The 27,991-nt window shown below is 44.1% G+C and overlaps 1 protein-coding gene across 4 annotated transcripts; it reads right to left on the bottom strand.

Moving 5' to 3' along the window:
* Positions 1-31: 31 nt before the first annotated feature.
* On the bottom strand, positions 32-25,701 carry TRNAU1AP (tRNA selenocysteine 1 associated protein 1). 4 transcript variants are annotated; one of them, XM_047792891.1, is made up of 9 exons: positions 25,543-25,701; positions 24,825-24,922; positions 19,945-20,044; positions 19,278-19,330; positions 16,788-16,919; positions 13,195-13,314; positions 8,201-8,363; positions 7,950-7,983; positions 32-334 (listed from the first exon to the last, which is right to left on the bottom strand). In XM_047792891.1, the coding sequence occupies exons 1-9, from the start codon at positions 25,567-25,569 to the stop codon at positions 168-170; spliced, it is 894 nt and encodes a 297-aa protein (XP_047648847.1). In that variant the 5' UTR covers positions 25,570-25,701; the 3' UTR covers positions 32-167. The 4 variants fall into 4 exon arrangements, with proteins under 4 accessions (XP_047648847.1, XP_047648848.1, XP_047648850.1 ...); XM_047792892.1 differs by having other exon boundaries at positions 32-304; XM_047792894.1 differs by lacking the exon at positions 7,950-7,983 and having other exon boundaries at positions 32-304.
* Between the last annotated feature and the right edge of the window lie 2,290 nt (positions 25,702-27,991).

Raw genomic sequence — 27,991 nt, 5'->3', positions numbered from 1 at the left:
CTAAAATGAAGGCAGCAGTGATTCAGGAGTATTACCTTTTGGGAAATAGTTGATTATTATAATACAAAACATTTCAAAAAAGGTGGAAGTTCTTGTGAATTTTTTTTTCTTTAAAAAAGGAGTCTCTTATCTCCTCACAGTCCATTCTGGCTTGTTCCATGTCCAGGTTACATCATGGCAGGGATCTCTGAAGACACCGTGTCCAGGGGCTGCCAGTGACAGTCCATTAGTGCATCATACAGCTCCTCGCTCTGCTCCATGAACTCCTTGTTGGCCTCCGTCACGTCTAGCTGTGGCATGGGGTCTGGAAAAGAAGCAAGGATGGGTTCAGGGGCTGCAGGGGAGAGAAACCGCAAGGGAACAGTCAGTTCCTAATGCCCTGCCAGAGCTCCCTCCTTCCTCGCAGGGCTCCTGTGAAGATGAAAGTAGGGTAATATACAGTTCCTTCTTGAACAGCATAGGTTTGAGCTGCGTGGGCCCACTTGCATGTGGGCTTTTGCAAGATTAAATGCCAGAGTACTACATGATCCACGGTTGAACTGAGGATATGGAGGAACGACTATAGGGTATGTGTAGATTTCCCCCAGTGAGGTGGTCAGGGTTGGGTCTCTTTTAGGACTGCATCTGTGGCAGTTCCCAGGTTAGGGGTCCAACTGGAGCTGCAGCCATAAAGTTTCAAATTCAATCCCTGGCCACCGCTCAGTGGATTAAGGATCCTGTGTTGCTATGGCTGTGGTGTAGGCCAGCAGCTGTAACTCCAATTGGACTCCTAGCCTGGGAACCTCCATATGCCATGGGTACGACCCTAAAAAGCCAACCCCCCCCCCAAAAAAAACCAAAACCCAAAAACGAGGAAGCGCTATACTATTAAGATGACAATATTACCAAAATTGATCTATAGACTCAATGTAATCCCTATCAAAATCACAGCTGCCATTTTTTCCCCCAGAAACTGACAAACTGATCATAAAATTTATATGGAAATATAAGCTACTCAGAACAATCCTCAAGTTTAAGGACTCACATTTCCCCATTTTATTATTATTATTTTTATTTATTTATTTATTTTTTGTCTTTTGTCTTTTTTGTTGTTGCTGTTGTTGCTATTTCTTGGGCCGCTCCAGCGGCATCCATTTCCCCATTTTAAAACTTAACTGCAAAGCTACAGAAATAAAGACTGTGGCAGTGGCCCAAGTACAGGCATACAAATTACATACATTTACAGTAAGCTGATTTTCAACAAGGGTACAAAGACAATTCATAAAGAACACGCTTTTCAACAAATGGTGCTAGGAAAACTGAATAACTATATGCAAAACAATGAAGTTAGACCTTTACCTCACACCTTATACAAAAATTAACTAATGGAGTTCCTGCCGTGGCTCAGTGGAAATTTATCTAATCTAGTATCCATGAAGACACGGGTTTGATCCCTGGTCTCAATCAGTGGGTTAAGGAACTGGCGTTGCTGTGAGCTGTGGGTAGGTCTCAGACGCAGCTTCGATCCCGCGTTGCTGTGGCTGTGGTGTAGGCTGGAGGCTACAGCTCCACTTAGACCCCTAGCCTGGGAACCTCCATAAGCCTCCAAAGCACCCCTAAAAAACAAACAAAAAGTAGGCAAAAGAATAGACAGTTCTCCAAAACAGATTCACATACAGCGAATAAACATACAAAAAGATGCTCAACATCATTAGCCATCAGGGAAATGCAAATCAAAACCACAATGAGACACTACTATGCCACTAGGATGGCTAAAATGAAAAACAGTAACTGTTGGGGAGGATGTGGAGAATCTGGAATCCTCATGTGTTACTGGAAATGGAAATGCTCTAGCTCTTTTGGAAAAGTTTGGCCATTCTTCAAATAGGTTTTGTTTGTTTTTGGTTTTTTTGTCTTTTTGTCTTTTCTAGGGCCGCTCCCACAGCACATGGAGATTCCCAGGCTAGAGGTCTAATCAGAGCCGTAGCCGCCAGCTTACACCAGAGCCACAGCAATGCGGGATCCAAGCCGTGTCTGTGACCTACACCATAGCTCACGGCCACGCTGGATCCTTAACCCACAGAGCGAGGCCACGGATCAAACCCGCAACCTCATAGTTTCTAGTTGGATTCATTAACCATTGAGCCATGACGGGAACTCCCATTCTTCAAAGTGTTAAACAGAGTTTACCATATGATCCAGAAACCCCACTCCCAGATATCCAATAGTACTGAAAACTTTTCTATGTCCACACAAAAACTTACAAATGTTCATAGCAGCATTACTCATAATACCAAATGTCTATCAACAAAATGGATATCCACAAAATGGAATACTACTCAACCATAAAAAGGAATGAAGCAATGAACTCATGCTATAATACAGATGAAACCTGAAGACACTATGCTAAGGCAAAGAAGCCATTCACAAGGACAACACATCCTATTATGATTCCATTCATTTAAACTGTCCAGGATAGGTAAACCCAGAGACAGAAAGTAGATGAGTAGTTGCCAGGGACAGGATCTTGGAGAATGGTTGCTAGTGGTTGGCAGGATTTCTTCTGGAATGAGACAGTACTGATGGCTACACAACTTCGTGACATTCTATAAACTACTGAATTGTACCCTTTAAGGGATGTATTTTATGATAGGTGAATTATATCCCCCAAAATAAAAAACAAAAAACTGTAGCTGGGATCTTACTATATATCCTATCTTATTTCAGGACTTTTTTCATTGAGCACATTTCTCTATGTCAACATTCTTAGAAAATGACATGATATTTAGGAGTTCCTGTCGTGGCGCAGTGGTTAACGAATCCGACTAGGAACCATGAGGCTGCGGGTTCAGTCACTGCCCTTGCTCAGTGGGTTAAGGATCCGGCGTTGCCGTGAGCTGTGGTGTAGGTTGCAGACGCGGCTCGGATCCCGCGTTGCTGTGGCTCTGGTGTAGGCCGGCGGCTACAGCTCCGATTCAACCCCTAGCCTGGGAACCTCCATATGCCGCAGGAGCGGCCCAAAGAAATAGAAAAAAGACAAAAAAAAAAAAAAAAAAAGAAAAGAAAATGACATATTTAATAAAACAAAGTCATGAGAAAAACCTTACCATTATTTGTTTTACAAATCCTCTATTATTAGATATTTATCTTTACTGATACCATTTTGGGGTAAAATCTTTCAGGTAAAATCATTCATTCAATGGATGTGAACACTCTAAGAGTTTTTAACAGAAACACAGTATATTTTAACTTGTACTTGATCACTAATATTAACAGTGCAATGATTACATTTTATGGATCAACTTGGTTGGTTTATGGTGTCCAGCTGTTTGGTCAAACGCCAGTCTAGATGAAGGTATTTTGTAGATGTGATTAACATCTACCATCAGTTGACTTTAAGGAGATTACTCTCAATAATATGGGTGGGCCTTAGCCAATCATTTAAAAGTCATAAGGCCTTCATTAAAAGCAACGAAATAGGGAGTTCCCATCGTGGCACAGTGGTTAACGAATTCGACCAGGAACCATGAGGTTGCGGGTTCAGTCCCTGCCCTTGCTCAGTGGGTTAACGATCCAGCGTTGCCGTGAGCTGTGGTGTAGGTTGCAGACGCGGCTCGGATCCCGCGTTGCTGTGGCTCTGGTGTAGGCCGGTGGCTACAGCTCCGATTCGACCCCTAGCCTGGGAACCTCCATATGCCGCAGGAGCGGCCCAAGAAATAGCAAAAAGACAAAAAAAAAAAAAAAAAGAAAAGAAAATGACATATTTAATAAAACAAAGTCATGAGAAAAACCTTACCATTATTTGTTTTACAAATCCTCTATTATTAGATATTTATCTTTACTGATACCATTTTGGGGTAAAATCTTTCAGGTAAAATCATTCATTCAATGGATGTGAACACTCTAAGAGTTTTTAACAGAAACACAGTATATTTTAACTTGTACTTGATCACTAATATTAACAGTGCAATGATTACATTTTATGGATCAACTTGGTTGGTTTATGGTGTCCAGCTGTTTGGTCAAACGCCAGTCTAGATGAAGGTATTTTGTAGATGTGATTAACATCTACCATCAGTTGACTTTAAGGAGATTACTCTCAATAATATGGGTGGGCCTTAGCCAATCATTTAAAAGTCATAAGGCCTTCATTAAAAGCAACGAAATAGGGAGTTCCCATCGTGGCACAGTGGTTAACGAATTCGACCAGGAACCATGAGGTTGCGGGTTCAGTCCCTGCCCTTGCTCAGTGGGTTAACGATCCAGCGTTGCCGTGAGCTGTGGTGTAGGTTGCAGACGCGGCTCGGATCCCGCGTTGCTGTGGCTCTGGTGTAGGCCGGTGGCTACAGCTCCGATTCGACCCCTAGCCTGGGAACCTCCATATGCTGCGGGAGCAGCCCAAGAAATAGCAAAAAGACAAAAAAAAAAAAAAAAAGCAACGAAATACCAGCATTTTCAGCAACATGGATAGACTTAGAAATTATCATGCTAAGTGAAGTCAGCCATACAATGAGACACCAACATCAAATGCTTACATTGACATGTGTAATCTGAAAAAAGGACAGACTGAACTTTGCAGAACAGATGCTGACTCATAAACTTTGAAAAATTTATGGTCTCCGGAGGAGACAGTTTGGGGGGTGGGAGGATGTGCTTGGGTTGTGGGATGGAAATCCTGTGAAACTGGATTGTGATAATCATTGTACAACTACAGGTGTGATAACTTCACTGAGTATTTAAAAAATACAAAAAAAAAACAAACAAAAAAAACGAGGCCATGAGCTCAATAAAAATAAATAAATAAATAAAGGCTTAAACTTACCCAAAGCCACAAAAAAAAAAAAAAAAAAAAAAAAGCTTTAAGGCCTTAAACTGACCCCACAGAAGGAATTCTGCCTCTAGGCAGTAAAATAGAAATCTGAGTTTCCAGCTTCCTGGTGCACCTTACAGATTTATAAATACATATATCCTACTAGCTGTTTCTCTGACGGACACAAATAGTATTGTGTTTCTTTCTTTTTCTTTTTTTCCTCTACAAATAGTATATGTTTAAATTTTTCTTTCTTGTGGTTTATACACAAAATGTGTTGCTTTTGTGAATGATTTCCAGCTTTCTCACCTACTCATAAAAGCCAACCAGTCAGTGCTGAATCTTTTCATGTAGGTACCATGCCCGTTCCCACAAGCAGGGGGATCTTTTTTCTCCTATATATATTTTTTGATCTGTGCCCACAACATGTGGAAGTTTCTAGGGACTGAATTCAAGAGCAGTGACAACACTGAATCCTTAACCGCTAGGCCACCAGGGAACTACGGCTCTTGTAATTTTTTTTTTGTCTTTTTGCCATTTCTCGGGCCGCTCCCGTGGCATATGGAGGTTCCCAGGCTAGGGGTCGAATCGGAGCTATAGCCACCAGCCTACGGCACAGCCACAGTAACTCGGGATCTGAGCCGTGTCTGTGACCTACACCACAGCTCATGGCAACGCAGGATCGCCAACCCACTGAGCAAGGCCAGGGATCGAACCTGCAACCCCATGGTTCCTAGTCGGATTTGTTAACCACTGTGCCACGATGGGAACTCCCCCACTCTTGTAATTTTAATCTAAATTAGAGTCAATACTTTCAGCATTTACAGAGGCTTCACGTTGGAACTCAAAGAGATCAGAGCATGACCAGCCTGGTCTCCTCACTCACGTAGGTAACAACTCATGGGAAGAGGATGAGGGCTGGAGAAAGGGCAAGCGCTTGGGTGTGCTGAAATCTACGGTCACACGTGCAAAAAGCACCCACCTCACTGTGAAGACAGGGCCTGGAAGATGGCCTGCTGAAGCCAAGGGAGAGATGAGGAAGGATGACAATCCCTGCTGTGCCCTCTCACAGTGTGGCTATTACCTTAACACTGGAGGCATGGTAACTCTGTGGTAAAGAGCACAGAGCCTGGGGCAAGACTGCAGGAGTTCCAAGATTGAGTCCAACTCTCGCTACTGTGTTGCAATGACATCGCAACTATGTTGACCTTGAGAAAGTAACTTAATTTTTCTACCTCAGTTTTCTATTCTGTAAAATCAGGATGGATAACTGTGGTACTTACCTCAAAAAAAAATTTATTTTTTTTCCCACTGTACAGCAAGGGGGTCAGGTTATCCTTACATGTATACATTACAATTACATTTCCCCCCCAGCCTTTCTTCTGTTGCAACATGAGTATCTAGACAAAGTTTTCAATGCTATTCAGCAGGATCTCCTTGTAAATCTATTCTAAATTGTGTCTGATAAACCCAAGCTCCCAATCCCTCCCACTCCCTCCCCCTACCTCAAAATTTTTGTGAAGGTTGAATGAGTTAACACCTGGAAACTGCTTAAAACAGTGCCCTGAACAGAGTAAAACCTTTTACTATTATTAACTATCTAAGCTTCAGTTTTCTCTTCTGAAGAATGGCTTTTAAAACAGAACCAACTGTTTGAAGTGTTGACAGGTAGCAGTGCTGAGCACGAAAAACGCTTTTTTTTTTTTTTTCTTCCCTTCGGTCGCCCTGCAGCATAGGGAGGTCCCTGGCCAGGAACTGAACCTGCATCCCAGTGTTCCCAAGACGCTACCCATTGCACTGCACCACAGTGGGAACTCCATGTTGGCTATGATTCTATTATTAGTGGATGGGAAAGAGGCAGGAAAATTCTAAGGAGTTATACACAAATATTAAGTTAGTTTCTCTAAAAAGGAGGCAGCATTTTCTGGAGGAAAGAGTGAGAGACTGAGGACAGAAAGGGACTGCAGGTCTCCCCTTGCTCCTAATCACTGTGTGATCCTGAGCAGATCACTTGGACCGCCAGCTCCCCATCTTCAACTGGAGCTCAGTGTCCTGCCAGCTCACCCCCAAGGTCCCTGCTGTTGGAATCAGGTGACAGCACTTATGTGAAAGTGCTCTAAAATGCTATGAGGTAAACAAGTTTGTTCTCCGCCTGCAGATGATGTTTCCTTTAAGGGAATATCTTGCTTACAGATCACACTTTATCTGTGACCTTCTCTTGAAGAATAATTCTTAAAATCAACTTAGACTTTAAACTTTGAGTTGTTTTGTACTTAAGGTTTCATATACTTAGAAATCAATAATGTCTGACTTTATGACAACTGTTATTTTACTTTTTTAAAACTTAACATATATTGGGAATTCCTGTTGTGGCTCAGTGGAAACGAATCTGATTAGCATCCATGAGGACGCAGGTTCAATCCCTGGCCTCACTCAGTGGGTTAAGGATCTTGTGTTGATCCTTGAGTTGTGGTGTAGGTTGCAGACACAGCTTGGATCTGGTGTTGCTGTGGCTGCTGGCACAGCTACAGCTCCAATTTGACCCGTGGCCTGGGAACCTCCATATGCTGTGGATGCGGCACTAAAAAGACAAAAAAAAAAAAAGACAAAAAAAACCCCCAAACACCTTAACATGTGTTGATCGACATGTTGAAAAAATTTTTTAATACTGTTTTCAAACTTTAGAGAATCCTTTGAGATACGCATATGTCATTTCAAAAAGCATTCGACTGAAGGTTAGCAATTCCCTCAGTTTTTCTTCTGTTAAATTCAGCAAAAATTACAATGAACAATTTTAATTAAAAAATTAATAATGGCTATTATTACATAGCTGAATTGGGGGTAATTTTCAGTTTTTTCATAATACTTCACTGTATTTTCCAAATTTTCTATTACTTGAAAGTGAGAGAAATATGTAATTTAAGCTATACAGAAAAAAAATTAACACGAAATAAACAGATGAATTTTACAAACTGTGAAACAAACATAAGGCCATAATATTTTTGCTACAGACCCACATCCTGGAGGAGAAACACATTTGGGGAGGGACGGGCTCCCTCCCCTTCAGCTCTTCCCTCCCTGGGGGCTCTTGGGGACCTGTGCTCCCACCTTGGGTGACACTCACATCTTATGCACTGAGTGAAAGGGACTCCTTTCTTACCTTCCAATGCATCATCGCCAACTTCTTCATATGTCTGCCAAGAGACCAGAGGGGTGGGTGAGAAGCACACTGGAATGTGGGCCCATGATCAGGAATGGCTTATTTTTAACTAGAGAAACTAGGCTGCTTTATCCCTTCACCCTATTTTTCTGAAGCCCAAGCTCCCATCCTTACCCACCCAAACCTGGAGAATGACCATGTCTCTACAGGATGATGTAACCCAAGAGGGCCACACTGGCCGAGTTAGTTACCTGCATGGTGCTCTGAGTATAGCCGTACTGGGGATAACTGTAGCTGTAGCTGCCTGTGTTCTGGTCATAGCCCCACTGGGCATAGTAGTTCTGATACTGCTGGTAATACTGGTTATAGCTGTAACTGTACATCTGACTATATTCCACCGGTTTTACACGGCTCCTTAAATGAAGAAAAAAAATTAACAAATGTAAGCAAACATTTCCATAACACTATGTGACCAGTGTTTGTTCTAAGTGCCTTACTCAGATTAATTCATTTAATCACCACAAGGGTGCTATGCAGTAAGTATACCATTATTCCCTATTTTACAGATAAAGAAATTAAGGCACAGAGAGGCTACATACATAATTTGTCCAAAATCACAGAGCTGATATGAGAATCAAACTCAGGCAGTCTGGCTCCAGAGTCCAGATGTACAGAGAGGAGCTTTCAACAGTTAGGTCTGTCTCTCTTATCAAACCTTGTCAGTACTGCCTTTCCCCTACTCAAGATCTTAGGGGCTGGGGGCTGCATTTCTGCCAGCCACAAAGGCCCAGGTGAACGTGCCCTGAAACATCTGGATTTAGGATGATACAGAAAGCATTTCAAACTACAAAATTTTTTTTTTTTTTTTGCTTTTGTCCTTTTAGGGCCGTACCCACAGCATATGGAGGTTCTTCAGGCTAGGGGTCTAATTGGAGCCGTTGCTGCTGCTGCTGCCACCAGCCTATGCAAGAGCCACAGCAACGCCAGATCCGAGCTGCGTCTGCGACCTACACCACAGCTCATGGCATCGGTGGATCCTTAACCCACTGAGCAAGACCAGGGATTGAACCTTCAACCTCATGGTTCCTAGTCGGATTCGTTTCCATTGTGCCACGATGGGAACTCCCAAACTACAAAATATCTAACCACCTTTTTCCCACAAAAAAATTAAGCATTTTAGTAGCCTGCAACTGTGGTCATAGCTACCCCTTAAGGTGTAGGTATCTGAGATTTGTGTCCATTATTTTTCATATATAGTCTATTTTAAGTCTTGCAAAGCCCTATGATAGAAATATTATTTATTATTCCCATAACACAGATAAGAACAGAGCCTCTGTAAAGCTGAGTGATTTACCCAAGACTACACATAGGACTGGAGCCAATTTTAACTCCAAGGCTCACGCTCTCACCACCACACCTGCCCTGACAGACTCAAGACTCTTTGTTGGTCTCCTACATCCTGATTCGCCAATCAGGGCTGAGGCCCAGAGAGGAAAGCTTCCTTCTCTGATAGCACAGCTCCCCCAGCTGCTGCCAACCAAAGATAAGAGTATCAAGCCTGCAAAGGATCCATTGCTTTCAAACACATAAAAATATATGAGCAGACAGACTCCTCCTATCACACAGTGTGGGACGTGTGTGGGTCCTCAGGATTGGTGCATCCATCTCCACAGTGAAGCCAGGGGGAAACCAAGTCAGAAGCAGGAGCTGAACTACCACAGACATCTCTGCCACAGCAACCTCAAAGGCACAGAGCCTGAATGACCCCTTCCAAGTTCCTCGAGCATTCAATGTCTGCTTGGTGAGGGGGGCTTGGCCAGAGCAGTAGACACGCTCATTTGACTGCCTTTGCATCGCCTCCCAACGGTGTGCTCGACAGAGTCAGATGGCAGAAATTCCTTCCTCATCCCTGGTGCCAGGCTGCAAACTGCTAACTTCCACCTCCATGGCTCCCCTCCAGGCTTCAAAGGAGCCCATCACCCTCCTGACATACTCAGGTCTTTAAAGGTACAGTTTCTCTGGCTTGGGTCTGCAAATTTCTCTCCTGTTTCTCCAAACTAAGGGAACGCTTATCTCCCTTAGTTCCCAGGGCTTGAGGGCACTGACGTCAAGTACTAACAGCTTTTTTTTTTTTTTTGTCTTTTTGCTATTTCTTGGGCCACTCCCGCGGCATGTGGAGGTTCCCAGGCCAGGGGTCCAATCGGAGCTGTAGCCACCAGTCTACACCAGAGTCACAGCAACGATGGATCCGAGCCGCGTCTACGACCTACACCACAGCTCACAGCAACGCCGGATCGTTAACCCACTGAGCAAGGCCAGGGATCGAACCCGAAACCTCATGGTTCCTAGTCGGATTCGTTAACCACTGCGCCATGATGGGAACTCCCTAACAACTTTCAGTGAAGGAATAGAGACTAGAACATGACCTCCCTACAGAAGGACTCTCTCTTGTTTACAGCTACAACTCCAAGGTCTAGGGCAGGGCCTGCAGAGTGGGAGGGATGCAGTTATCAGATGGAATAAATAGGGTGACACAGCACAACCAACCAAAACAGTCACCATCAGAGGAACTGCTGGATAGACTATACAATCAAAAGAATATCCTGCAGCTGTTAAAAAATACTATAATGATGACTGCCCAACTATATGGCAAAGAGAGTGTGTACAGCTCCTAAAAAAATATTATAGAGTTCCCATTGTGGCTCAGTGGTAATGAACCCGACTACTACCTACAAGGACTGGGTTCAATCCCTGGCCTCACTCAATGAGTTAAGGACCTGGCGTTGCTGTGGCTGTGGTGTAGGCTGACAGCTACAGCTCCAATTAAACCCCTAGCCTGGGAACTTCCATATGCTGAAGGTGTGGCCCTAAAGAGATGAATCCAGCACATGTAAAGTGACCCATATGTACTGTGGTGCACCTATATCCACATCTGTATCTATATCTGTATTTCAAAGAGGCTAAAGGAGAAGCCTGGAAAGGAGCTAAGAAATTATAATCAGTCATTTTATTTTTTTGTTTTATTTTGGCTGTATCCATAGCATATGGAAGCTCCCAGGCCAGGGATCAAACTTATGCCACAACAGGGACCTCAGCTGCTACAGCGACCACACTGGATTCCTTCAATCCCTGCGCCCTAAGGGAATCCCTATAATCAGTCATTTCAGGGTAATGAGAAAATTTCTTTTTTTCTTTTTTTCTATTTTGGCTACACCCACAGCACGTAGAAGTTCCAGGCCAGGGTTCAATCTCGAGCCACAGCAGTGACAATACCAAGTCCTTAATTGCTAGGCCACCAGGGAACTCCTGAAATTTCTTTCTTTTAAATGTTTTTGTATATGTGAGTTTAGAACAAATCACATTTGGAAGAGGGGAATCACTTAGGCTGATCTTCTGTGTATTAAACATAGTTAAATCATAAATCTCAAGCTGCTTTAAAAAACAGCCATTTTAGGAGTTCCCGTCGTGGCGCAGTGGTTAATGAATCCGACTAGGAACCATGAGGTTGCGGTTCGGTCCCTGGCCTTGCTCAGTGGGTTAACAATCCGGCGTTGCCGTGAGCTGTGGTGTAGGTCGCAGACGCGGCTCGGATCCTGCATTGCTGTGGCTCTGGAGTAGGCCGGCGGCTACAGCTCCGATTCAACCCCTGGCCTGGGAACCTCCATATGCCGCGGGAGCGGCCCAAGAAATATCAACAACAACAACAACAACAATAACAACAACAAAAGAGACAAAAAATAAATAAATAAATAAATAATTAAAAAAAATAGAAAATAAAAAACACAGCCATTTTAGAGTTTCCTGGTGGATCAGTGGTTAAGGATCTGGTGTTGTCATTGCTATGGCTCAGGTCACTTCCATGGCATGGGTTTGATCCCTGGCCTGGGAACTTTCACATGCTTTGGACACGACCAAAAAATACAATAAAACAAAACAAATCCCCCCCTTCAAACACCCACAGACATTTGGAAGCTCTGCCCTAAGAGAGCAGCCACTCTTCTACTTTTTTTGCTTTTTTTTTTTTTGCCACATCTGCAAGTTCTTGGGCTAGGGATCAAACCCAAGCCACAGCTGTGACCTGAACCTCTGCAGTGACAATGCACCACAAGGGAACTTCAATATTCTTCTACTTTTCTTTTGTCTTTTTTTTGTCTTTCTTTTTGCCTTTTCTAGGGCCGCTTCCACGGCAGATGGAGGTTTCCAGGCTAGGGGTCTAATCAGAGCTGTAGCCACCAGCCTACGCCAGAGCCACAGCAACGCAGGATCCAAGCCACATCTGTGACCTACACCACAGCTCACAGCAACGCTGGGTCCTTAACCCACTGAGCAAGGCCAGGGATCGAACCCGAAACCTCATGGTTCCTAGTCGGATTCGTTAACCACTGCGCCACGACGGGAACTCCTCTTCTACTTTTAACATGAAGTTTGTCAGCTTTGGGAAAACTGACTTTTGGATAGTGGGGGCAGGTAATTCTTTGTCACGGAGGATGTCTTGTGAACTGTACGATGTTTAGTGGCAACTCTGGCCTGTACTCTAAGTAGATGCCAGTAGCACCTCTCCCCCAAGTTTACAACCATATTTGTCTCTGGGTATCGACAATGTCCCCTAGTTGAAAAGCACTGCTTGGACCAAAGGATGGAAGATTCTAAGGAGAGAAAAACTGTTCTGAGTAAAAAACCTTCTTGGAATTGTAAGGTAGAATAGTCTTCTGCCCAACATGACAGGTATGACAGTGATGTACATAATATTCTAATGTGTTTGTATCATTAATTCTTAGCCATTCCCAAAGCAAGGGACATTCATAGGTTTCACTGCTATAAATAAGGCTAAAATAGGGTGTAATTTTTCCCTTCTATTCCATTCTTATTAATTTTATGGATAACTTTTTAATAGCAACACTACTAGGCAAAGAGCAGGGTCATTAAGTTTGCACAGCCAAACTGCTTTTCCAGCACTGCTACAATTGATGTGTGAACATATCTGCTTCCCACCATCATAGTTCTCTCCCCAGGTATAGGCTTCTGGAGGGGCAGGTTTATGCCAGTTCATCTCCAGCACCTAGTCCTCAGCCTGGCAAATATCAAGTACCCATTGTTTGTTTTGTGACCTGAATTGTCTTGGCATCCTCCCACTCAGCAGGTGGTTGTCAACAAGAGATGAGGCATGTCAGGGGAGGGGTCTCTCCAGAGGCCCTCCACCCACCTCCAACCCACCCCACCCCACCCCCGCCAGTGCAGGTCTCACGCTTTAGGGATCGCCACACTCAGCCGCACTGGTTTAGACCCCAGTCCTACTGCTCCTTGGCACTCGGTCAGGGCTCGCTTCTGTTCCAGTTCATCTGTGAATTTCACAAAACCATAGCCCCTGCAGGGGGAAAAAAACCCAAAATAACACACTACTTAGATCACAAATGTGATGACAGTAAAGTCTAAGAATAGAAAAGGGCTGAGAAGGGAGAGAGAGTCCATTAAATTACATGGGCAGGGCTGGGGCCCATCAGTGGAGGGACGCCACAGAGCAAGGTGAGATCCAAGCACTGGAGGATCTCGAGATCTGCAGGAATTCCCACTTTCAGTTCACCATTCTCCTCTTGGGGCTTTTTCCCAAATAGAAGCTCCCCTCCCAAGCTACTGAGAAGTATTACCATTATCATTATGGTAGTAGCTGCAGTAGTAACAGTCACAGAAGGTCCCTCGGCAAATATTTACCGAGTCTGCCCTATATGCCAGGAATTACGTGAGGCACTGGGACTCGACAGTCACAAATCAGACAAGCTTCCTGCTCTTTTCAATTCATATTCCACTTGGGAGATCTATGAATGATAACTCCTAATGAGGACTTACTGATTTCCCAGGCACTGTGCATTTCCCCAGGGTTATCTCATCAATCTGTCCAACAGCTTGATGAAGAGAGTATCCATTCTTTTTTTTAACTGACGACAGAACCAAAATTCAGAGAGTTGGTTTTTTTTTGGTTTTTTTTTTTTTGGCTGTGCCCATGGCATATGGAAATTCCCAGCCCGGGGATCAAACCTGCACCACAGCAGCAACCCACGGTCGCTATAGTGACAAGGCCAGATCCTTAATCTGCTGTGCCAAAAGAGATCTTCAGAGAGATTACTTATTTTATTTTTTCTTTTTCGGTCACACCTGCGGACATGGAAGCTCCCAAGCCAGGGACTGAATCAGAGCCACAGCTGCAACCCCCGGCACAACTATGGCAATGTCGGATCCTTAATCTGCTGCGCCACAATGAGAACTCCCAGAGAGGTTTAATAACTTACCCAAAGTCATAGTGGAAGCAGGATTCAAATTTAAAGCTCAAGCTCCTAACTACTACTCAGATCAAAAATGAAGCTTTTTTTTTTTTTTTGGCTGCACTCACAGCCTGTGCAAGTTCCCAGGCCAGTGACTGAACCTATGCCACTGCAGTAACCAGAGCCACTGCAGTGACAAAGCCAGATCCTTAACTCACTGAGCCACAAGGTAACTCCTAGAATGAACCTTTCTTGACAAATACCGTATGATATCACTTATTTGTGGAATCTGAAATATGATACAGATGAAAATATCTATGAAACAGAAATAGACTCACAGATACAGAGAACAGACTTGTGATTTCCAATGGAGAGGTTGGGTGGACGGGGGAAAGATTGGGAGTTTGGAATTAGCAGATGTAAATTATTACATATAGAATGGATAAACAACAAGGTCTACTTTATAGCATAAGAAGCTATATTCAATATCCTGTGGTAAACTATAATAGACAAAAATATGAAAAAGTGTATATATATATATATATATATATATATATATATATATAAAACTGATCACTTTGCTGTACAGCAGGAATCAACACAAACCACAATTTTTTTTTTTTGGTCTCTTTTAGGGTTTCGGGGCCTCACCCGTGGTATATGGAGGTTCCCAGGTTAGGGGTCAAATCAGAACTGCAGCTGCCAGCCTACACCACAGGCATAGCAACGTGGGATCTGAGCCATGTCTGCAACCTAAACGGCAGCTCATAGCTACATGGGATCCTTAGCCCACTGAGTGAGGCTAGGGGATCGAACCTGAATCCTCATGCATACTAGTCAGATTTGTTTCTGTTGAGCCATGACGGGAACTCCCAACACAACATTTTATTTTTTTTGTCTTTTTGCCTTTTTCTAGGGCCGCTCCTGCGCAAATGGAGGTTCCCAGGCTAGGGGTCTAATCGGAGCTATAGCCACCGGCCTACTCCAGAGCCATAGCAACTTGGGATCCGAGCTGCATCTGCGATCTACACCACAGCTCACAGCAACGCCGGATCCTTAACCCACTGAGCAAGGCCAGGGATCGAACCCGAAACCTCATGGTTCCTAGTCGGATTCGTTAACCACTAAGCCACGACAGGAACTCCCCAACACATTTTAAATCAAATATATTACAATAAAATCTTAAAAAAAGAGAAAGAGAAGTTCCCGTCTCGGCACAGCGAAAACGAATCTGACTAGGAACCGTGAGGTTGCGTGAGGTTCCTAGCCTGGGAACCTCAATATGCCATGGGTACAACCCTAAAAAGACAAAAGACAAAAAAAAAGTGGGAGAGAGAGAAAGAACAAATCTTTCCTTTTTTTTTTGGTCTTTTTAGGGCGGCACCTGTGGCATATGGAAGTTCCCAGACTAGGAGTCAAATAGGAGCTGTAGTTACTGGCCTACACCACAGCCATAGCAATGTGGGATCCGAGCCGAATCTGCGACCTACACCACAACTCACAGCAAAGCCGGACCCTTAACCCACTGAGCGAGGCCAGGGATTGAACCTTTGTCCTCATGGATACTAGCCTGGTTTGTTTACTGCTGAGCCACAAAGGGAACTCCTCTTTTTTTTTTTTGGCCTCCCCCGAGGCATGTGGAAGTTCCCAGGTCAGGGATCAACACCACAGCAGCAATCCAAGCCTCTGCAGTGAGAACACTGGATCCTTAACTTGCTGTGCCACGAGGGAACTCCAAGAATGAATCTTTCTTGACAAATGCCCTATGATATCACTTGCATGTGGAATCTAAAACATGATCCGAGTGAACTTATTTAAAAAACACAGGAGTTTCCTGGTGGCCTAGTAGTTAAGGGTCCAGCAATGTCACTACTATGACTCAGGTCACTGCTGTGGCAAGGGTTTGATTCCTGGCCTGGGAACTTCCATATGCCATGGGAGCAGCCAAAAAAAGACAAAGAAACAGAAACGGACTCACAGACATAGAAAATCAATTTATGGCTACCAAAGGGGAAAGGGGTGGAAAAGGGATAAATTAAGAGTGTGGGATTAGCAGATACAAACTACTACATATAAAATAGATAAACAACAAGGTCGTATTGTATAGCACAGGAAACTATATTCAATATCCTGTAATAAACCATAATGGAAAAGAACATGAAAAGAGTATTTTATATGTGTGTGTGTATATATATATATATATATATATATATATATACACACACACACACAAAATGAAACTTTTTTGAGGTCTTTCCACTTTTGTGGTAACAACAGTAAATAAGAGGAAATACCTATAAAGCATTTCCTATTGATTTATTTATATATCGTGTGTTCTTTGCACCCCACAGGAGATGCAGCTACTAGTAATCAGTCCCGTTTCACAGATGAGGAAATAGGATCAGAGGTTCAGTAACTTGTCTGCTGCATTATCCCTGGGCGGGGTTCACACCAGGCAGTTCTCTCCAGAGCCTGTGCTCTTAATTAACCACCATGCAACATGGCCTCGCTACAACAGCTCCATCTATGAGAAAAATGCCGCAACCAACAGGGTAGGCATCGATAACAAGTAAGGCCTTACTTAGACACGCCTGTCTGGTCCAAAACCACCTTGCCTCCCCGACAGGAGGGGTAGACTTTGACAAAGAATTCATACAGCATGCCATCATCCACATCTGGGGTCAGGTCCCCCACAAAGAGGGAGTACTCAGGGCTGAGAAGAGAGAACAAGATTCAGAGACAAAGACCAAAACTTTTGTTCTAATGAGCACTTTTGGCCCATTCTAGGTAAACTTTTTCTGGGCTTTCTCAGAGAACATCACACCTAATGGGTCTTTAACCAGGCCCTAATTTGTTTCATTTGGCAGTCCTGGCAGAAGAGTCACCACAGGAGCCCCCTGTCCCAAGTCCCTCACCTGCTGAATAGAGACTGTCTGGCTTCAAACATCACAGGAGTGCAGATTAGGGGCCAAGTTAGAGGTGCTCAAAAGATAAAGCTACACATTATTATTATTATTATTATTATCCTTATTTTTTGTCTTTCTAGGGCCACACCCACAGCATATGAAGTTCCTAGGCTAAGGGTCTAATTGGAGCTGAAGACCTACACCACAGCCCATGGCAACGCTGGATCCTTTACCCACTAAGCGAGGCCAGGGATTGAACCCGCATCCTTGTGGATACTAGTAGTATTCATTACCACTGGGTCATGAAGGGAACTCCAAAGCTATACAAAGATATTCACTGCTTTTTCTTGGGGGGGGGGCACATCTGTTGCAAGTGGATGTTCCCAGGCCAGGGACTGAACCTGTGACACAGCAGCAACCCAAGACGCTGCAGTAACAATGCCAGATCCTTAACCTGCTGCTCCACAAGAGAACTCCCTCACTGCATATTTTTAATTCAAATGATGAAAGGCAGAGAGAGAATGAAAATTGGATCTTTTCTCCTAAAGATGAGCGAAAATGAATTCCCCCAATTTTTTCTGTGAAGGGCCAGAGAATAAATATTTTAGGCTCTGCAGTGGGTTCCTCTCTCTGGTCTGTCACTTTGTTTTTACAATCCTTTAAAAATATAAATACCATTTTTAGCTTTTAAGTAATAACAAAATTAAGCCACAGATTGCTACCCCTGTTCTGGAAAAATCTTAAAAAAAAAAAAGCACCCATTATTACTTTATTTCATGTATGACATATATTCCTTCTATAAAATCAGAATACACAGGAGTTCCCTTGTAGTGTACGGGGTCACTACTGTGGCTAGAGTTTGATCCCTAGCCCAGAAACTTCCACATGCCATGGGCACGGCCAAAGACAAAAACAAAAAAAGAATACACTAAAGGACAAAGAAAAATGTAATTACCAATAACGCAACCACTCAAAGGCAATCACTATGAATACTTCGACATATACTTTTGTCTTTTTTTTTTTTTGGCTGCACTTGAGGCATGTGGAAGTTCCTGGGCCAGGTTTTAAACTTCTGCCATGGCGGGAACCAAGCTGCTGCAATGACAACACTAGGTCCTTAACCCACTGAACCACAAAAGAATTCCTTTGGCTTCTTCTTTTGAATTTACAAAAATTAGATATAATTCATTCGCTTTGTTTCTGTAATTTTTTTCTTTTTTTGGCTGCACCTAAGGCATGTGGAAGTTCCAGGGCCAGGGATCAAACCCGTGCTGTGGGTGCAGCCTGTACCACAGCTGCAGCGACGCTGGATTCTTCACCTGCTTTGCCACAAGGAAATACCATAGCACTTTTTCAATTTTAACATATTACCAACACCTTGACGTGTCAGATTTCTGCTATGACACGGCTTATTAATGGAGACACAGTATTCTAATTGATGAATACATTGTAATGTAAACCACTTCCCTATTATAATCTTTTTTTTTTTTTTCAGGCCAGCACCTGCGGCATATGGAGGGTCCCAGGCTAGGGGTTGAATTGGAGCTGTAGCTACCAGCCACAGCCCTATGGGATCCGAGCCGCACCTGCAACCCACACCACAGCTCATGGCAATGCCAGATCTTAACCCACTGAGCTAGGCCAGGATTGAACCCTTGTCCTCATGGATGCTAGTCGGGTTTGTTAACCACTGAGCCACAACCCAATTTTGCCCATATACATAAATTTCAGTGAACACTTTCTAGGCTAACCTTTACACACATCCATCAATAAATTCTGAAATGTAAAATTATGGGTTCGAACAGTATAAATCTCTCTAAAGATCTTGATACAATGTTTTAAAGCTTTCAAACAGCAACCTGAAATGCTGAATCAATTTATGTTGCTACATCAGGTCAATTATTACTGAATAAAATGTCAATACCATGGTGGTAACAGGGGACTAGGGAAGGAACCAAATATTGACAAGACACGGCCCTCAACAAGAGGCAAACTGGGAGAGCGCACCAAGGGGTAACAGGAGGGTGTTATCCTCCAGGAGGGAGGCAGGGTGGGGCCAAATTCAGCTCCCCAGCCTCCTCTTTGGGAGTGACCAGCACAGGGACACATCTTGTCTCTATCTAGACATTTCCTGAGGCTTCAAACTACCTTGGGTCTGTGCTTACCTGTTATCTGGCTGTTTCCCATAAGTGGCATAGTTCAGCTTAAAACGTTTAGCCTGGAAATTTAAAAACAAATAAACTAAAACAGAGAAAGGTGTTTCGAGAGTCAAACAATATTTGAAAAAAACTGAAATAAATTACCTTGGCCAAAACATCTCTCCCCCTCTCTAAGCCTCAGCCTTTTCTCCTGTATAAAAGGAGGGGGTTGCACGGATGACCTCTAAGGGCACTGCCAGCTCCATGGTTCTATGAGCCCAGGTGTGCCAGCTTGGTGTGGCTGAAAGCTAAGTAACTGTGGGAAGAGCAGAATGTAACTCTCTTGAAATGTGTCCTCACGGCTGCCAGCCTGTTATACTTTCTCAATCAAGCAAGAGGTCTAGAATTTCAAGTCTTCCGTTATCAAGGGAGGCAGCGGTGCAGAGTGCAAGGGCATGGATTTTAAAGGCAACCAATCTTCAATTTGCATCCTGGCTCTGCCACTTTCTACCTGTGTTGCCTTGGGCAAGTTATTCCATTTCCCTTAGCTTCAGGTTCCTGGTCTGTCAAAGATAACAATGCCTACTGTTTTAGTGTTGTTATAGTATTAAATAAATATACAGTAGGGATTTGATAATGATCGTTATCGATGACAATTAAAATGGCAACATCATCATTATCTAAGTGTCCTTACAGGTGTGGCTCCTGGAAGGGGTTTCCCATTGATTTTATGCAAACACTTCTCAGCTGTGGCCAAATCTGCAAATTCTACAAAGCAGTAGCCAGCTGGGATCCTGGAAAGAAAAGAGAAAAAGGGAATGGTTACAGATGTGATACCTTGATGAGAGACTGGGTCTGGGCCTGGAGAAAATTTTTTTTTGGTGTGTGTGCTTTTTGCCTTTTTTTCTAGGGCCGCTCCCACGATATATGGAAGTTCCCAGGCTAGGGGTCTAATCGGAGCTGTAGCCACTGGCCTACGCCAGAGCCACAGCAACTGGGGATCCAAGCTGAGTCTGCAACCTACACCACAGCTCACGGCAACGCCAGATCCTTAACCCACTGAGCGAGGCCAGGGATCCAAACCGAAACTTCATGGTTCCTAGTCGGATTTGTTAACCACTGTGCCTCGACGGGAACTCTGAAAAAAAAAAAAAAAAAATTTTTTTTTTTTACACTGTGCTGGGCTGGGGGTTGAACCTGTGTCCCAGTGTTCCAAAGATAGCCAATTCCTGTTTCATCACAGCAGGAACTCCAAGAAAATATTTTTCAGAGTTCCCATCATGGCATAGGAGAAATGAATCCGACTAGGAACCATGAGGCTATAGGTTTGATCCCTGGCCTCGCTCAGTGGGTTAAGGACCTGGTGCTGCCATCAGCTGTGGTGTAGGTCACAGATGAGGCTTGGATCCTTCGTTGCTATGGCTGCAGTGTAGACTGCTGGCTACAGCTCTAATTCAACCCCTAGCCTGAGAACCTCCAAATGATGCTGGTGCAGCCCTAAAAAGCAAAAAAAAAGTTTTTCTCTACTCCACAAAAAGTTTCTCTAATCAGAACCCATACTATTTTTGTTTCCCACCATATTTCATTTCAGAACTTACAAACCTGCATCTAAGGATCGCCAATCTGTGCCAGTCCCAGACTCAAGTAGTAAACATTTACTTATGTAGCATCACCTATGAAGCACTTTTGTCAAAAATGTATAATGAAAAGCAATCAAACCTTTAGATCTGGAGTTCCCATCGTGGCTCAGTGGTTAACAAATCTGACTAGGACCCATGAGGTTGCAGGTTCGATCCCTGGCCTCGCTCAGTGGGTTAAGGATCCATCATTTCCATGAGCTGTGGTGTAGGTCGCAGACTTAGCTCGGATCCCGCATTGCTGTGGCTCTGGCGTAGGCTTGCGGCTACAGATCTGATTAGACCCCCAGCCTGGGAACTTCCATATATCGCGGGAGCCGCCCTAGAAAAAAGGCAAAAAGACAAAACAAAACAAAACCCTTTAGATCTAACGTCCAGTTTACAGGAAATATTAGAAACAGAATAAGTAAAACACCACTACAAGGCAACATCCAAAATCCAGAATGTTCCCTTGTGGTCTAATGGTTCAGGCTTTGGTCTTGTCACTGGTGTTACTGGTGTTACTGCTTTCATTTGTCTTGGGTAAATACCTACACCACAGCCACAGCAACACAGTGAGCGAGCCGAGGAATCAAACCTGCATCCTCATGGATGGTGTTAAGATTCGTTTCCACTGAGCCACAAGGGGAACTTCAACTTTTTAAAGCGTCACTAAGAGACATAAGTAGGAGGATGCAGCTACATCCTGACATCCCTTCCCAAAATGAGATTTACACTGAAAATTGTTAATTTTCCTTAACAGCATCCTTAAAGCCGCCACCAGTGAAATAAACCAACTTTTTTTGCAAATACAATATTCAGTTCAAATAACCTTATGGACACCAAGCCAAAAAGTAGGGGCAAAGGCAGTACCTGAGCCCACAAATCTCAGAACATAGTCTATGAACTCCATAAATGTGTGCTGACTGATGCTTAGAAGAATGGTGGGCCAAATCTGTACTTTCTGTCTTGGGTGTTCTAGATTCTTAAGTCCTAAGCCGCTGAGCCACCAGGAAATACCTCCTTATTTTCTGATACATTTCAAAGTAAATCGCAGATATTGATAGACATCCCTCAATTCTTTCAACTTGCTTACTATTAGTTAGACTTCAAATATTGTTGAGTCTTTCCTTTTAAGGTAAAATTTACATGCAATGAAATGAACTAATTCTTTCAGATGCTGAGCTAGTTCCACCACAGGTTAATTTTGTGCATTTCAGAATTTTAAATAAATGGAATCATACAGTAAGGCTTCTTTCATTTAGCATGCTTTTTAAGATTCATTCATATTATTGCTATATTAGTAGTCTGTCCCTTTGTATTGCTAAGCCATATCCTATTTTATGAATATACCGAATATACCAGTAGTTATTTATTTACGTATGCAGGGATACTTGGGCTGCTCTTTTGGGCTACTGTCATAACACTGCTATGCACATTCTTTTTTTTTTTTTGTCTTTTTGCCATTTCTTGGGCCGCTCCTGCGGCATATGGAGGTTCCCAGGCTAGGGGTCGAATCGGAGCTGTAGCTGCCAGCCTATGCCAGAGCCACAGCAACGCAGGATCTGAGCCGCGTCTGCAACCTACACCACAGCTCACGGCAACGCCGGATCGTCAACCCACTGAGCAAGGGCAGGGATCGAACCCGCAACCTCATGGTTCCTAGTCGGATTCGTTAACCACTGCGCCATGTCGGGAACTCCCTGCTATGCACATTCTTTTTCAAGCCCTTTTTTGGTGGAAACATGCTTTCATTTGTCTTGGGTAAATACCTAGGACTAGATCTGCTGGGCCATAGGACTAGATGTGTATATGAGAAACTGCCAGACACTTGCCCCCAAGGGTTATACCATTTTAAAGTCCCATCAGAGATGAGATGTGTGGTTGCTCCACCTGGGACTGCATTCTTTTTTTCCTCTTCGTCGAGTTTTCAAAATTGTGGTTAAATATACATTACATGGAGTTCCCATCGTGGCACAGCGGAAACGAATCCGACTAGGAACCATGAGTTTTCGGGTTGGATGCCTGGCCTTGCTCAGTGGGTTAAGGATCTGGCCTTGCCTTAAGCTGTGGTGTAGCTTGCAGATGCAGTTCGGATCTGGCGTTGCTGTGGCTCTTGCATAGGCTGGTGGCAGCAACAGCAGCAGCAACAGCTGCGATTAGACCCCTAGCCTGGGAATCTCCATGTGCCGCGGGTGCGGCTCTAGAAAGACAAAAAGACAAAACAACAAATGTACATGTATATATACACACACACATTACATAAAATTTATCCTTTTAAACACTTTTTTCTTTTTGGTCACCCCATGGTATATGGAGCTCCCAAGCCAGCGATCCCGATCTGAGCCATAGTTGTGACCTAAGCTGCAGCTTCGACACAGGATCCTTAACATATCGTACCGGGCTGTGGACAGAAACTATGCCCCAGGGCTCCCAAGACGCTGCTGATTTTAAGTCTTTGTCATATGAAGCAGAATGCACATATAATGTGTCTGTAAGTGCCACCATAAGAAACGGCCAGAGTTTAGCAATCAAGGGTAGGAAAGACTAGTTGCAAACCTTATTTCAATAAACATGAAAACATGAGAAACTATGTCAATGTTTTAAAAAATATAAAGTACTACAGAATGTATTTTCATGCAAGTAGCTGACTATCAGTGTTTTCTTGTCTACAAAAGCAAGAAGAAAAATACCTAGGCCAGCATGATCTATCATTCAGAAAACTGGCCCCTGGGTACAGGGGTTCTGAATACACAAAGTACTTGTTCACCAGAGAGTTCCCGTTGTGGCTCAGTGGTTATTGAATCCAACTAGGAACCATGAGGTTGCGGGTTCGATCCCTGGCCTCGCTCAGTGGGTTAAGGATCTGGCGTTGCCGTGAGCTGTGGTGTAGGTTGCAGACACAGCCTGAATTGATCCCAAGTTGCTGTGGCTGTGGTGTAGGCCGGCAGCTACAGCTCCGATTAGACCTGTAGCCTGGGAACCTCCATATGCCGCGGGTGCAGCCCTAGAAAAAAACAAAACAAAACAAAGTACTTTAGAGTTGGCCACATTTCAAATCTCTCATCTGTATTTTTCAATTACTTGATGTTTTTAGCAAGCTGCTTTAGTACTTGGCACAGAGTAGACACTTGATAAACACTGTCAAATTGATAAGGAATCCTGTTATTTCTAACTAGAACCCTAAGGAAACCTACGACCCTCAAAGAGAAAGAAGAAACTGGAGGCAATAAATAAGAGCACTATTATATGGAAATCTATTCTGCATTTTGTCTTGTTTACATATTTACAGTCTCATTCCCCTGTTAGAATGTAGAATGTAGGAGAGAAATGACTGCATCTGGCTTGTTTCAGTCATATATTCTGGGAATCTAGAACCCTGGCATGTAGCAGTGTCTTACACAAGAGTTATGGGCACACATGAGTTTTGAAAACAGACCTGAATTAGAGTCTTGGCTTCTCATTTAACAGCTGCGTAACTTTAAGACAGTTACTATGCTTCTCTAATAATAGTACCTAGCTCAGGGGTTTTTGTGATTTTGAAGTGCTTTTTACCTAGCAGATCATGATCTGTTTATATTTACCAAGCATATACCATATGCCAAACACTGTTCTAAATGCTGAATGGGAATTAATGGCACTTAGTCCTCATCAGAACTCTATGAGGTAGGTGCTATTATTATCTCCATTTTTATGGTGAAGGACAGGGAGAGGTTGAGTAACTTGCTCAAGGTCACACAGCAGACAGAGCGTTCAAACCCACTCTGGCTCCAGAGTCAGCAACACATTATACTTCCTCTCAATAAGCCCTGAAATGTTAGAATTTATACCATTATAATAATTGTTATTAGGGGTGAGAAGCCTCTGACTCTCCGTAGGATGTTTACCTTCTGAATGACACCTGCAGTTGATCTACTAAGGGAGAACTGAGAAGACAAGAGGGGAGGAGAGAACATACCCAGTGAGGCGATTTCGGATAATTTTGACGCTCATCACAGTCTCTCCCATGGTGGCAAAGGCTCTGGAGATGAAGTTCTCATCCATGTAGGGCTCCAGCTGCGCAAATATAAGAGCAGAGCAGTTCAGGTCAGCACCCAGGCTCCTCATTCCCGGATCCAGAGCCCCTTCCTGCTCAGCCCAGGATTGGGTGCACGCTGCGGGCAGGAGTAGGGTGAGGGTGAAGAGGTTTCCATCCACTCCCGCGTTCCCAGCCTCTTGCCTTCCTTCCCTTCAAGGCTGCTCCTTTTAGGAAGCCTCCCCCTTGGATTTAGGAACCCCATTCCTGCAGTCCTCGAACCAAGGCGCACTTCAATCCTTGGGATTCCTCCCATTCTATCCACGCAAAGATCTTCCCTTTTTCCCTTCCTAGAATCCAGGCTGGGCCCCACGACCCCTCCCCCTCCGAATCAGCCCCCGCACCTAGATGCTAGGGCCTGCTTCGGCATCACTAAAACAACTCTCCTCATTCTCTTCCACCCTTTTGGGATCCGAGGACCCCTCCCCCTCAGACCCGGCCCCTTCACCTACACGCTGGGACTTGCTTTGGCACCACTGAGAACTCCCCTCCCCATTCACTGCCACCCGTTTGAGAGCCGAGGACCCCTCCTCTTCAGACCCTTTTGCCCTCGTGACACTATATTTCTCCTCCGCTGAACCGGGCGGCCGCCCCAACTCACGTCGCCCATCCACAGGCTGGCCGCCATGCCCGAGGACCCGCCAGGCCTACGCGAGCCTCCGAGGCTGGCGCGTACGCCGCTCCGCGGGGTTGCGGCCTCCACGGCGCATGCGCCCCCATCGCCTTCTGCGCACGCTCGGCAATTCGGCGCCCAAGGCAACGCAGACTGGCGGGTCCGGGTTTTTCCGGATCCCTGTGGGCGTGTCTCGAACCGGAGCCTGCGGGATGGGGCGGGGTAGACACCGCCTTGCGCGGGACCGTGGGGGGCGTGAATGACTGGCTTTCTCCGGACTCTTCCCGGCTTTAAACACACGCGTACGTATAGAATTATAAAAGTAGTGTATGTTCATGGCAAAAACTTAAAATAGAAGCATATTTCCTAAAGTGAAAGATCCCTTTTGGAAGCCTGGACGATCCAGTTCCACTAACTCTGTATGACCTCTGGCAAATCACTGGTCTGCCTCAGCCACCCCTTCAACCTGCTTTTCTCAGGTTACGAAACGGAAAGGACAGGATTTCTGTTGACGCTGGACTGGCATCCTTCCATCATTCCCATGCATAGAACTAGGCTGTGGGAGGGGAGAGGAGGGGAGGGCTAACCAGCCAACAAACAAATCAATCCCCATCTTGTCACTCTCTTGCGTCTCACGTCCCCTACAATAATCCAAACCACCAGAAGTTCTAACCTCTCCCAGGAAGAGACTTGCCCTTCAGCAGACACGATTTCGATGGCTAGATAATCCTGACAGTTTGACTTCGTCTGGGAGGGTCCCAGACCTCAGCCTCAGTTTGATGCCCATTCCTCAGAATGTGAAGCTTCTGTAGATGATGATTGTCATCTCCAACACTGAAGCTCATCGCTTGATGGAGAATCCATTTCTCAGGCTCCTTCTGGGTTGATGGCCACTTATGCCCTTCCTTGCCAGTTCATACATTCCAAACTTAGGTTGTTGGGGCCCAAAGTCAAGCACTCTGAAGTCTTGAGATTCAACCAAGTTGCCACATTTCCAGCTTTATCCTATTCATGGCCGTAGTAGTGTAGCGGTTGGGTGCTTCAACTACAGATTTGAACAAATGGAGCCCAAATCCCAGCCCCTTCCAATTGTGTTGTCGTTATTAGTGATGTGGGTAACAGCAATGCTTACCTCATACCATGTTTGTCGTATGGAGAAAATGAGAAGTTGAGAAAGCACTTGGCCTAATGCCTGGCATCCAGTAAGCTCTCCAACACAGCAGCTGGAGGACTTGGAATTATGACTGATAACTCTTGAGTACTAAAATTTGCCAGCCCTTGTGGGGTGCTCTTTGCTTACTATTTTTAAAATTTATTTTACTTGTGCAAGACTTTTAAGTGTTATTTTTAATTTAAAATGTAAGCTTCATCAGACAGGATTCCTTGTTGTTTCTAATCAAATTCCCACAACAATGTCTGGCATATGGGAGGCACTGAAAACATTTTTGAATTTGTCATAAATACTAAACAGTTCTCTCCTATCCCATCTATCCCTTCCCCTGAAGGCAACCACTTCCAAATCTTTTCCCTAAAATCTGAGTATTTCTAAACAACATACTTTCTCTTCATTTGTGGTTTCAGATCTTTTTAAGGACTGCACCTCATACATACACACTTCACCATCTTGTAATTATAATTTCTTTCAAAATATCAAACACTTACATTATTATGACTTTGCAAACATTATTTATAGCTGAACCATATGGGGTGATTACATTTGTTTTCAGGTAACCAATTCAGGTTGGAGGAGAATGGGGGAAAAGATAAAATTGAGCGTATTTGATGTGTTTGAACACAAAAAAAGGAGATTTACTTCTCATAGACACTGACATTAAATTAATGATACTTATACCAAAAAACTAAGCATGTGAAAAACAAGGCGATTATTAACCACAGGGAATTTTAAAATGTGCAATGGTCATAATAGCAAAGACTTCTGGAACATTTACTCTGTGCCCAACACTGTTCTAACATATGTAAACACCTACAGAGAGCTTTATAACTCTTACATCCAATACAGGGAAAAGGAACTGAGGTTTTGGGCTCAGGTGGAGGCTGATTTAATCACCAGCCTAGGGAGTTCCCCTGTGGCTCATCAGGTTAAGGACCCAGCACTGTCACTACTGTGGCTCAGATTGCTGAGGTGCTTGAGATGCGTGTTCAATCCCTGGCCCAGGAACTCCCACATCCCATGGGTGCAGCCAAAAAAAAAAAAAAAAAAAATCCAGCCTAGTCTGTGCACTTGCTAGCTTCTTAGCCTCAAGCTCGTCAGTTCTCAGGAACTTTTTTCTGAGGAACAGCAATTCCTATTTCACAGGGCTGATGTGAGGATTGAATGAGCTATTATTTTATGCAAAATGCTCAATGCTGCCTGTTTTAGGTCTCAATCCACAAAAGCTGTTACTAAGGACAGGGTACTTTCAATCTGCTATATTGT

Source organism: Phacochoerus africanus, chromosome 8 (genome assembly GCF_016906955.1).
Source record: "Phacochoerus africanus isolate WHEZ1 chromosome 8, ROS_Pafr_v1, whole genome shotgun sequence".
NCBI classification, from domain to species: domain Eukaryota; kingdom Metazoa; phylum Chordata; class Mammalia; order Artiodactyla; family Suidae; genus Phacochoerus; species Phacochoerus africanus.
The sequence above is the reverse complement of the archived record's forward strand: the minus strand, read 5'-3'. Positions and strand labels throughout refer to the sequence as shown.

Coding starts and splice junctions, on each gene's coding strand:
- TRNAU1AP (XM_047792891.1), bottom strand. CDS start 25,569: ATGGCGGCCAGCCTGTGGATGGGCGAC. Junction 13,315..16,787: donor GACCAGACAGGCGTGTCTAA/GTAAGGCCTTAC, acceptor TTCCCCCTGCAG/GGGCTATGGTTTTGTGAAAT. Junction 7,984..8,200: donor ATACTCAGAGCACCATGCAG/GTAACTAACTCG, acceptor GTCTCTTGGCAG/ACATATGAAGAAGTTGGCGA.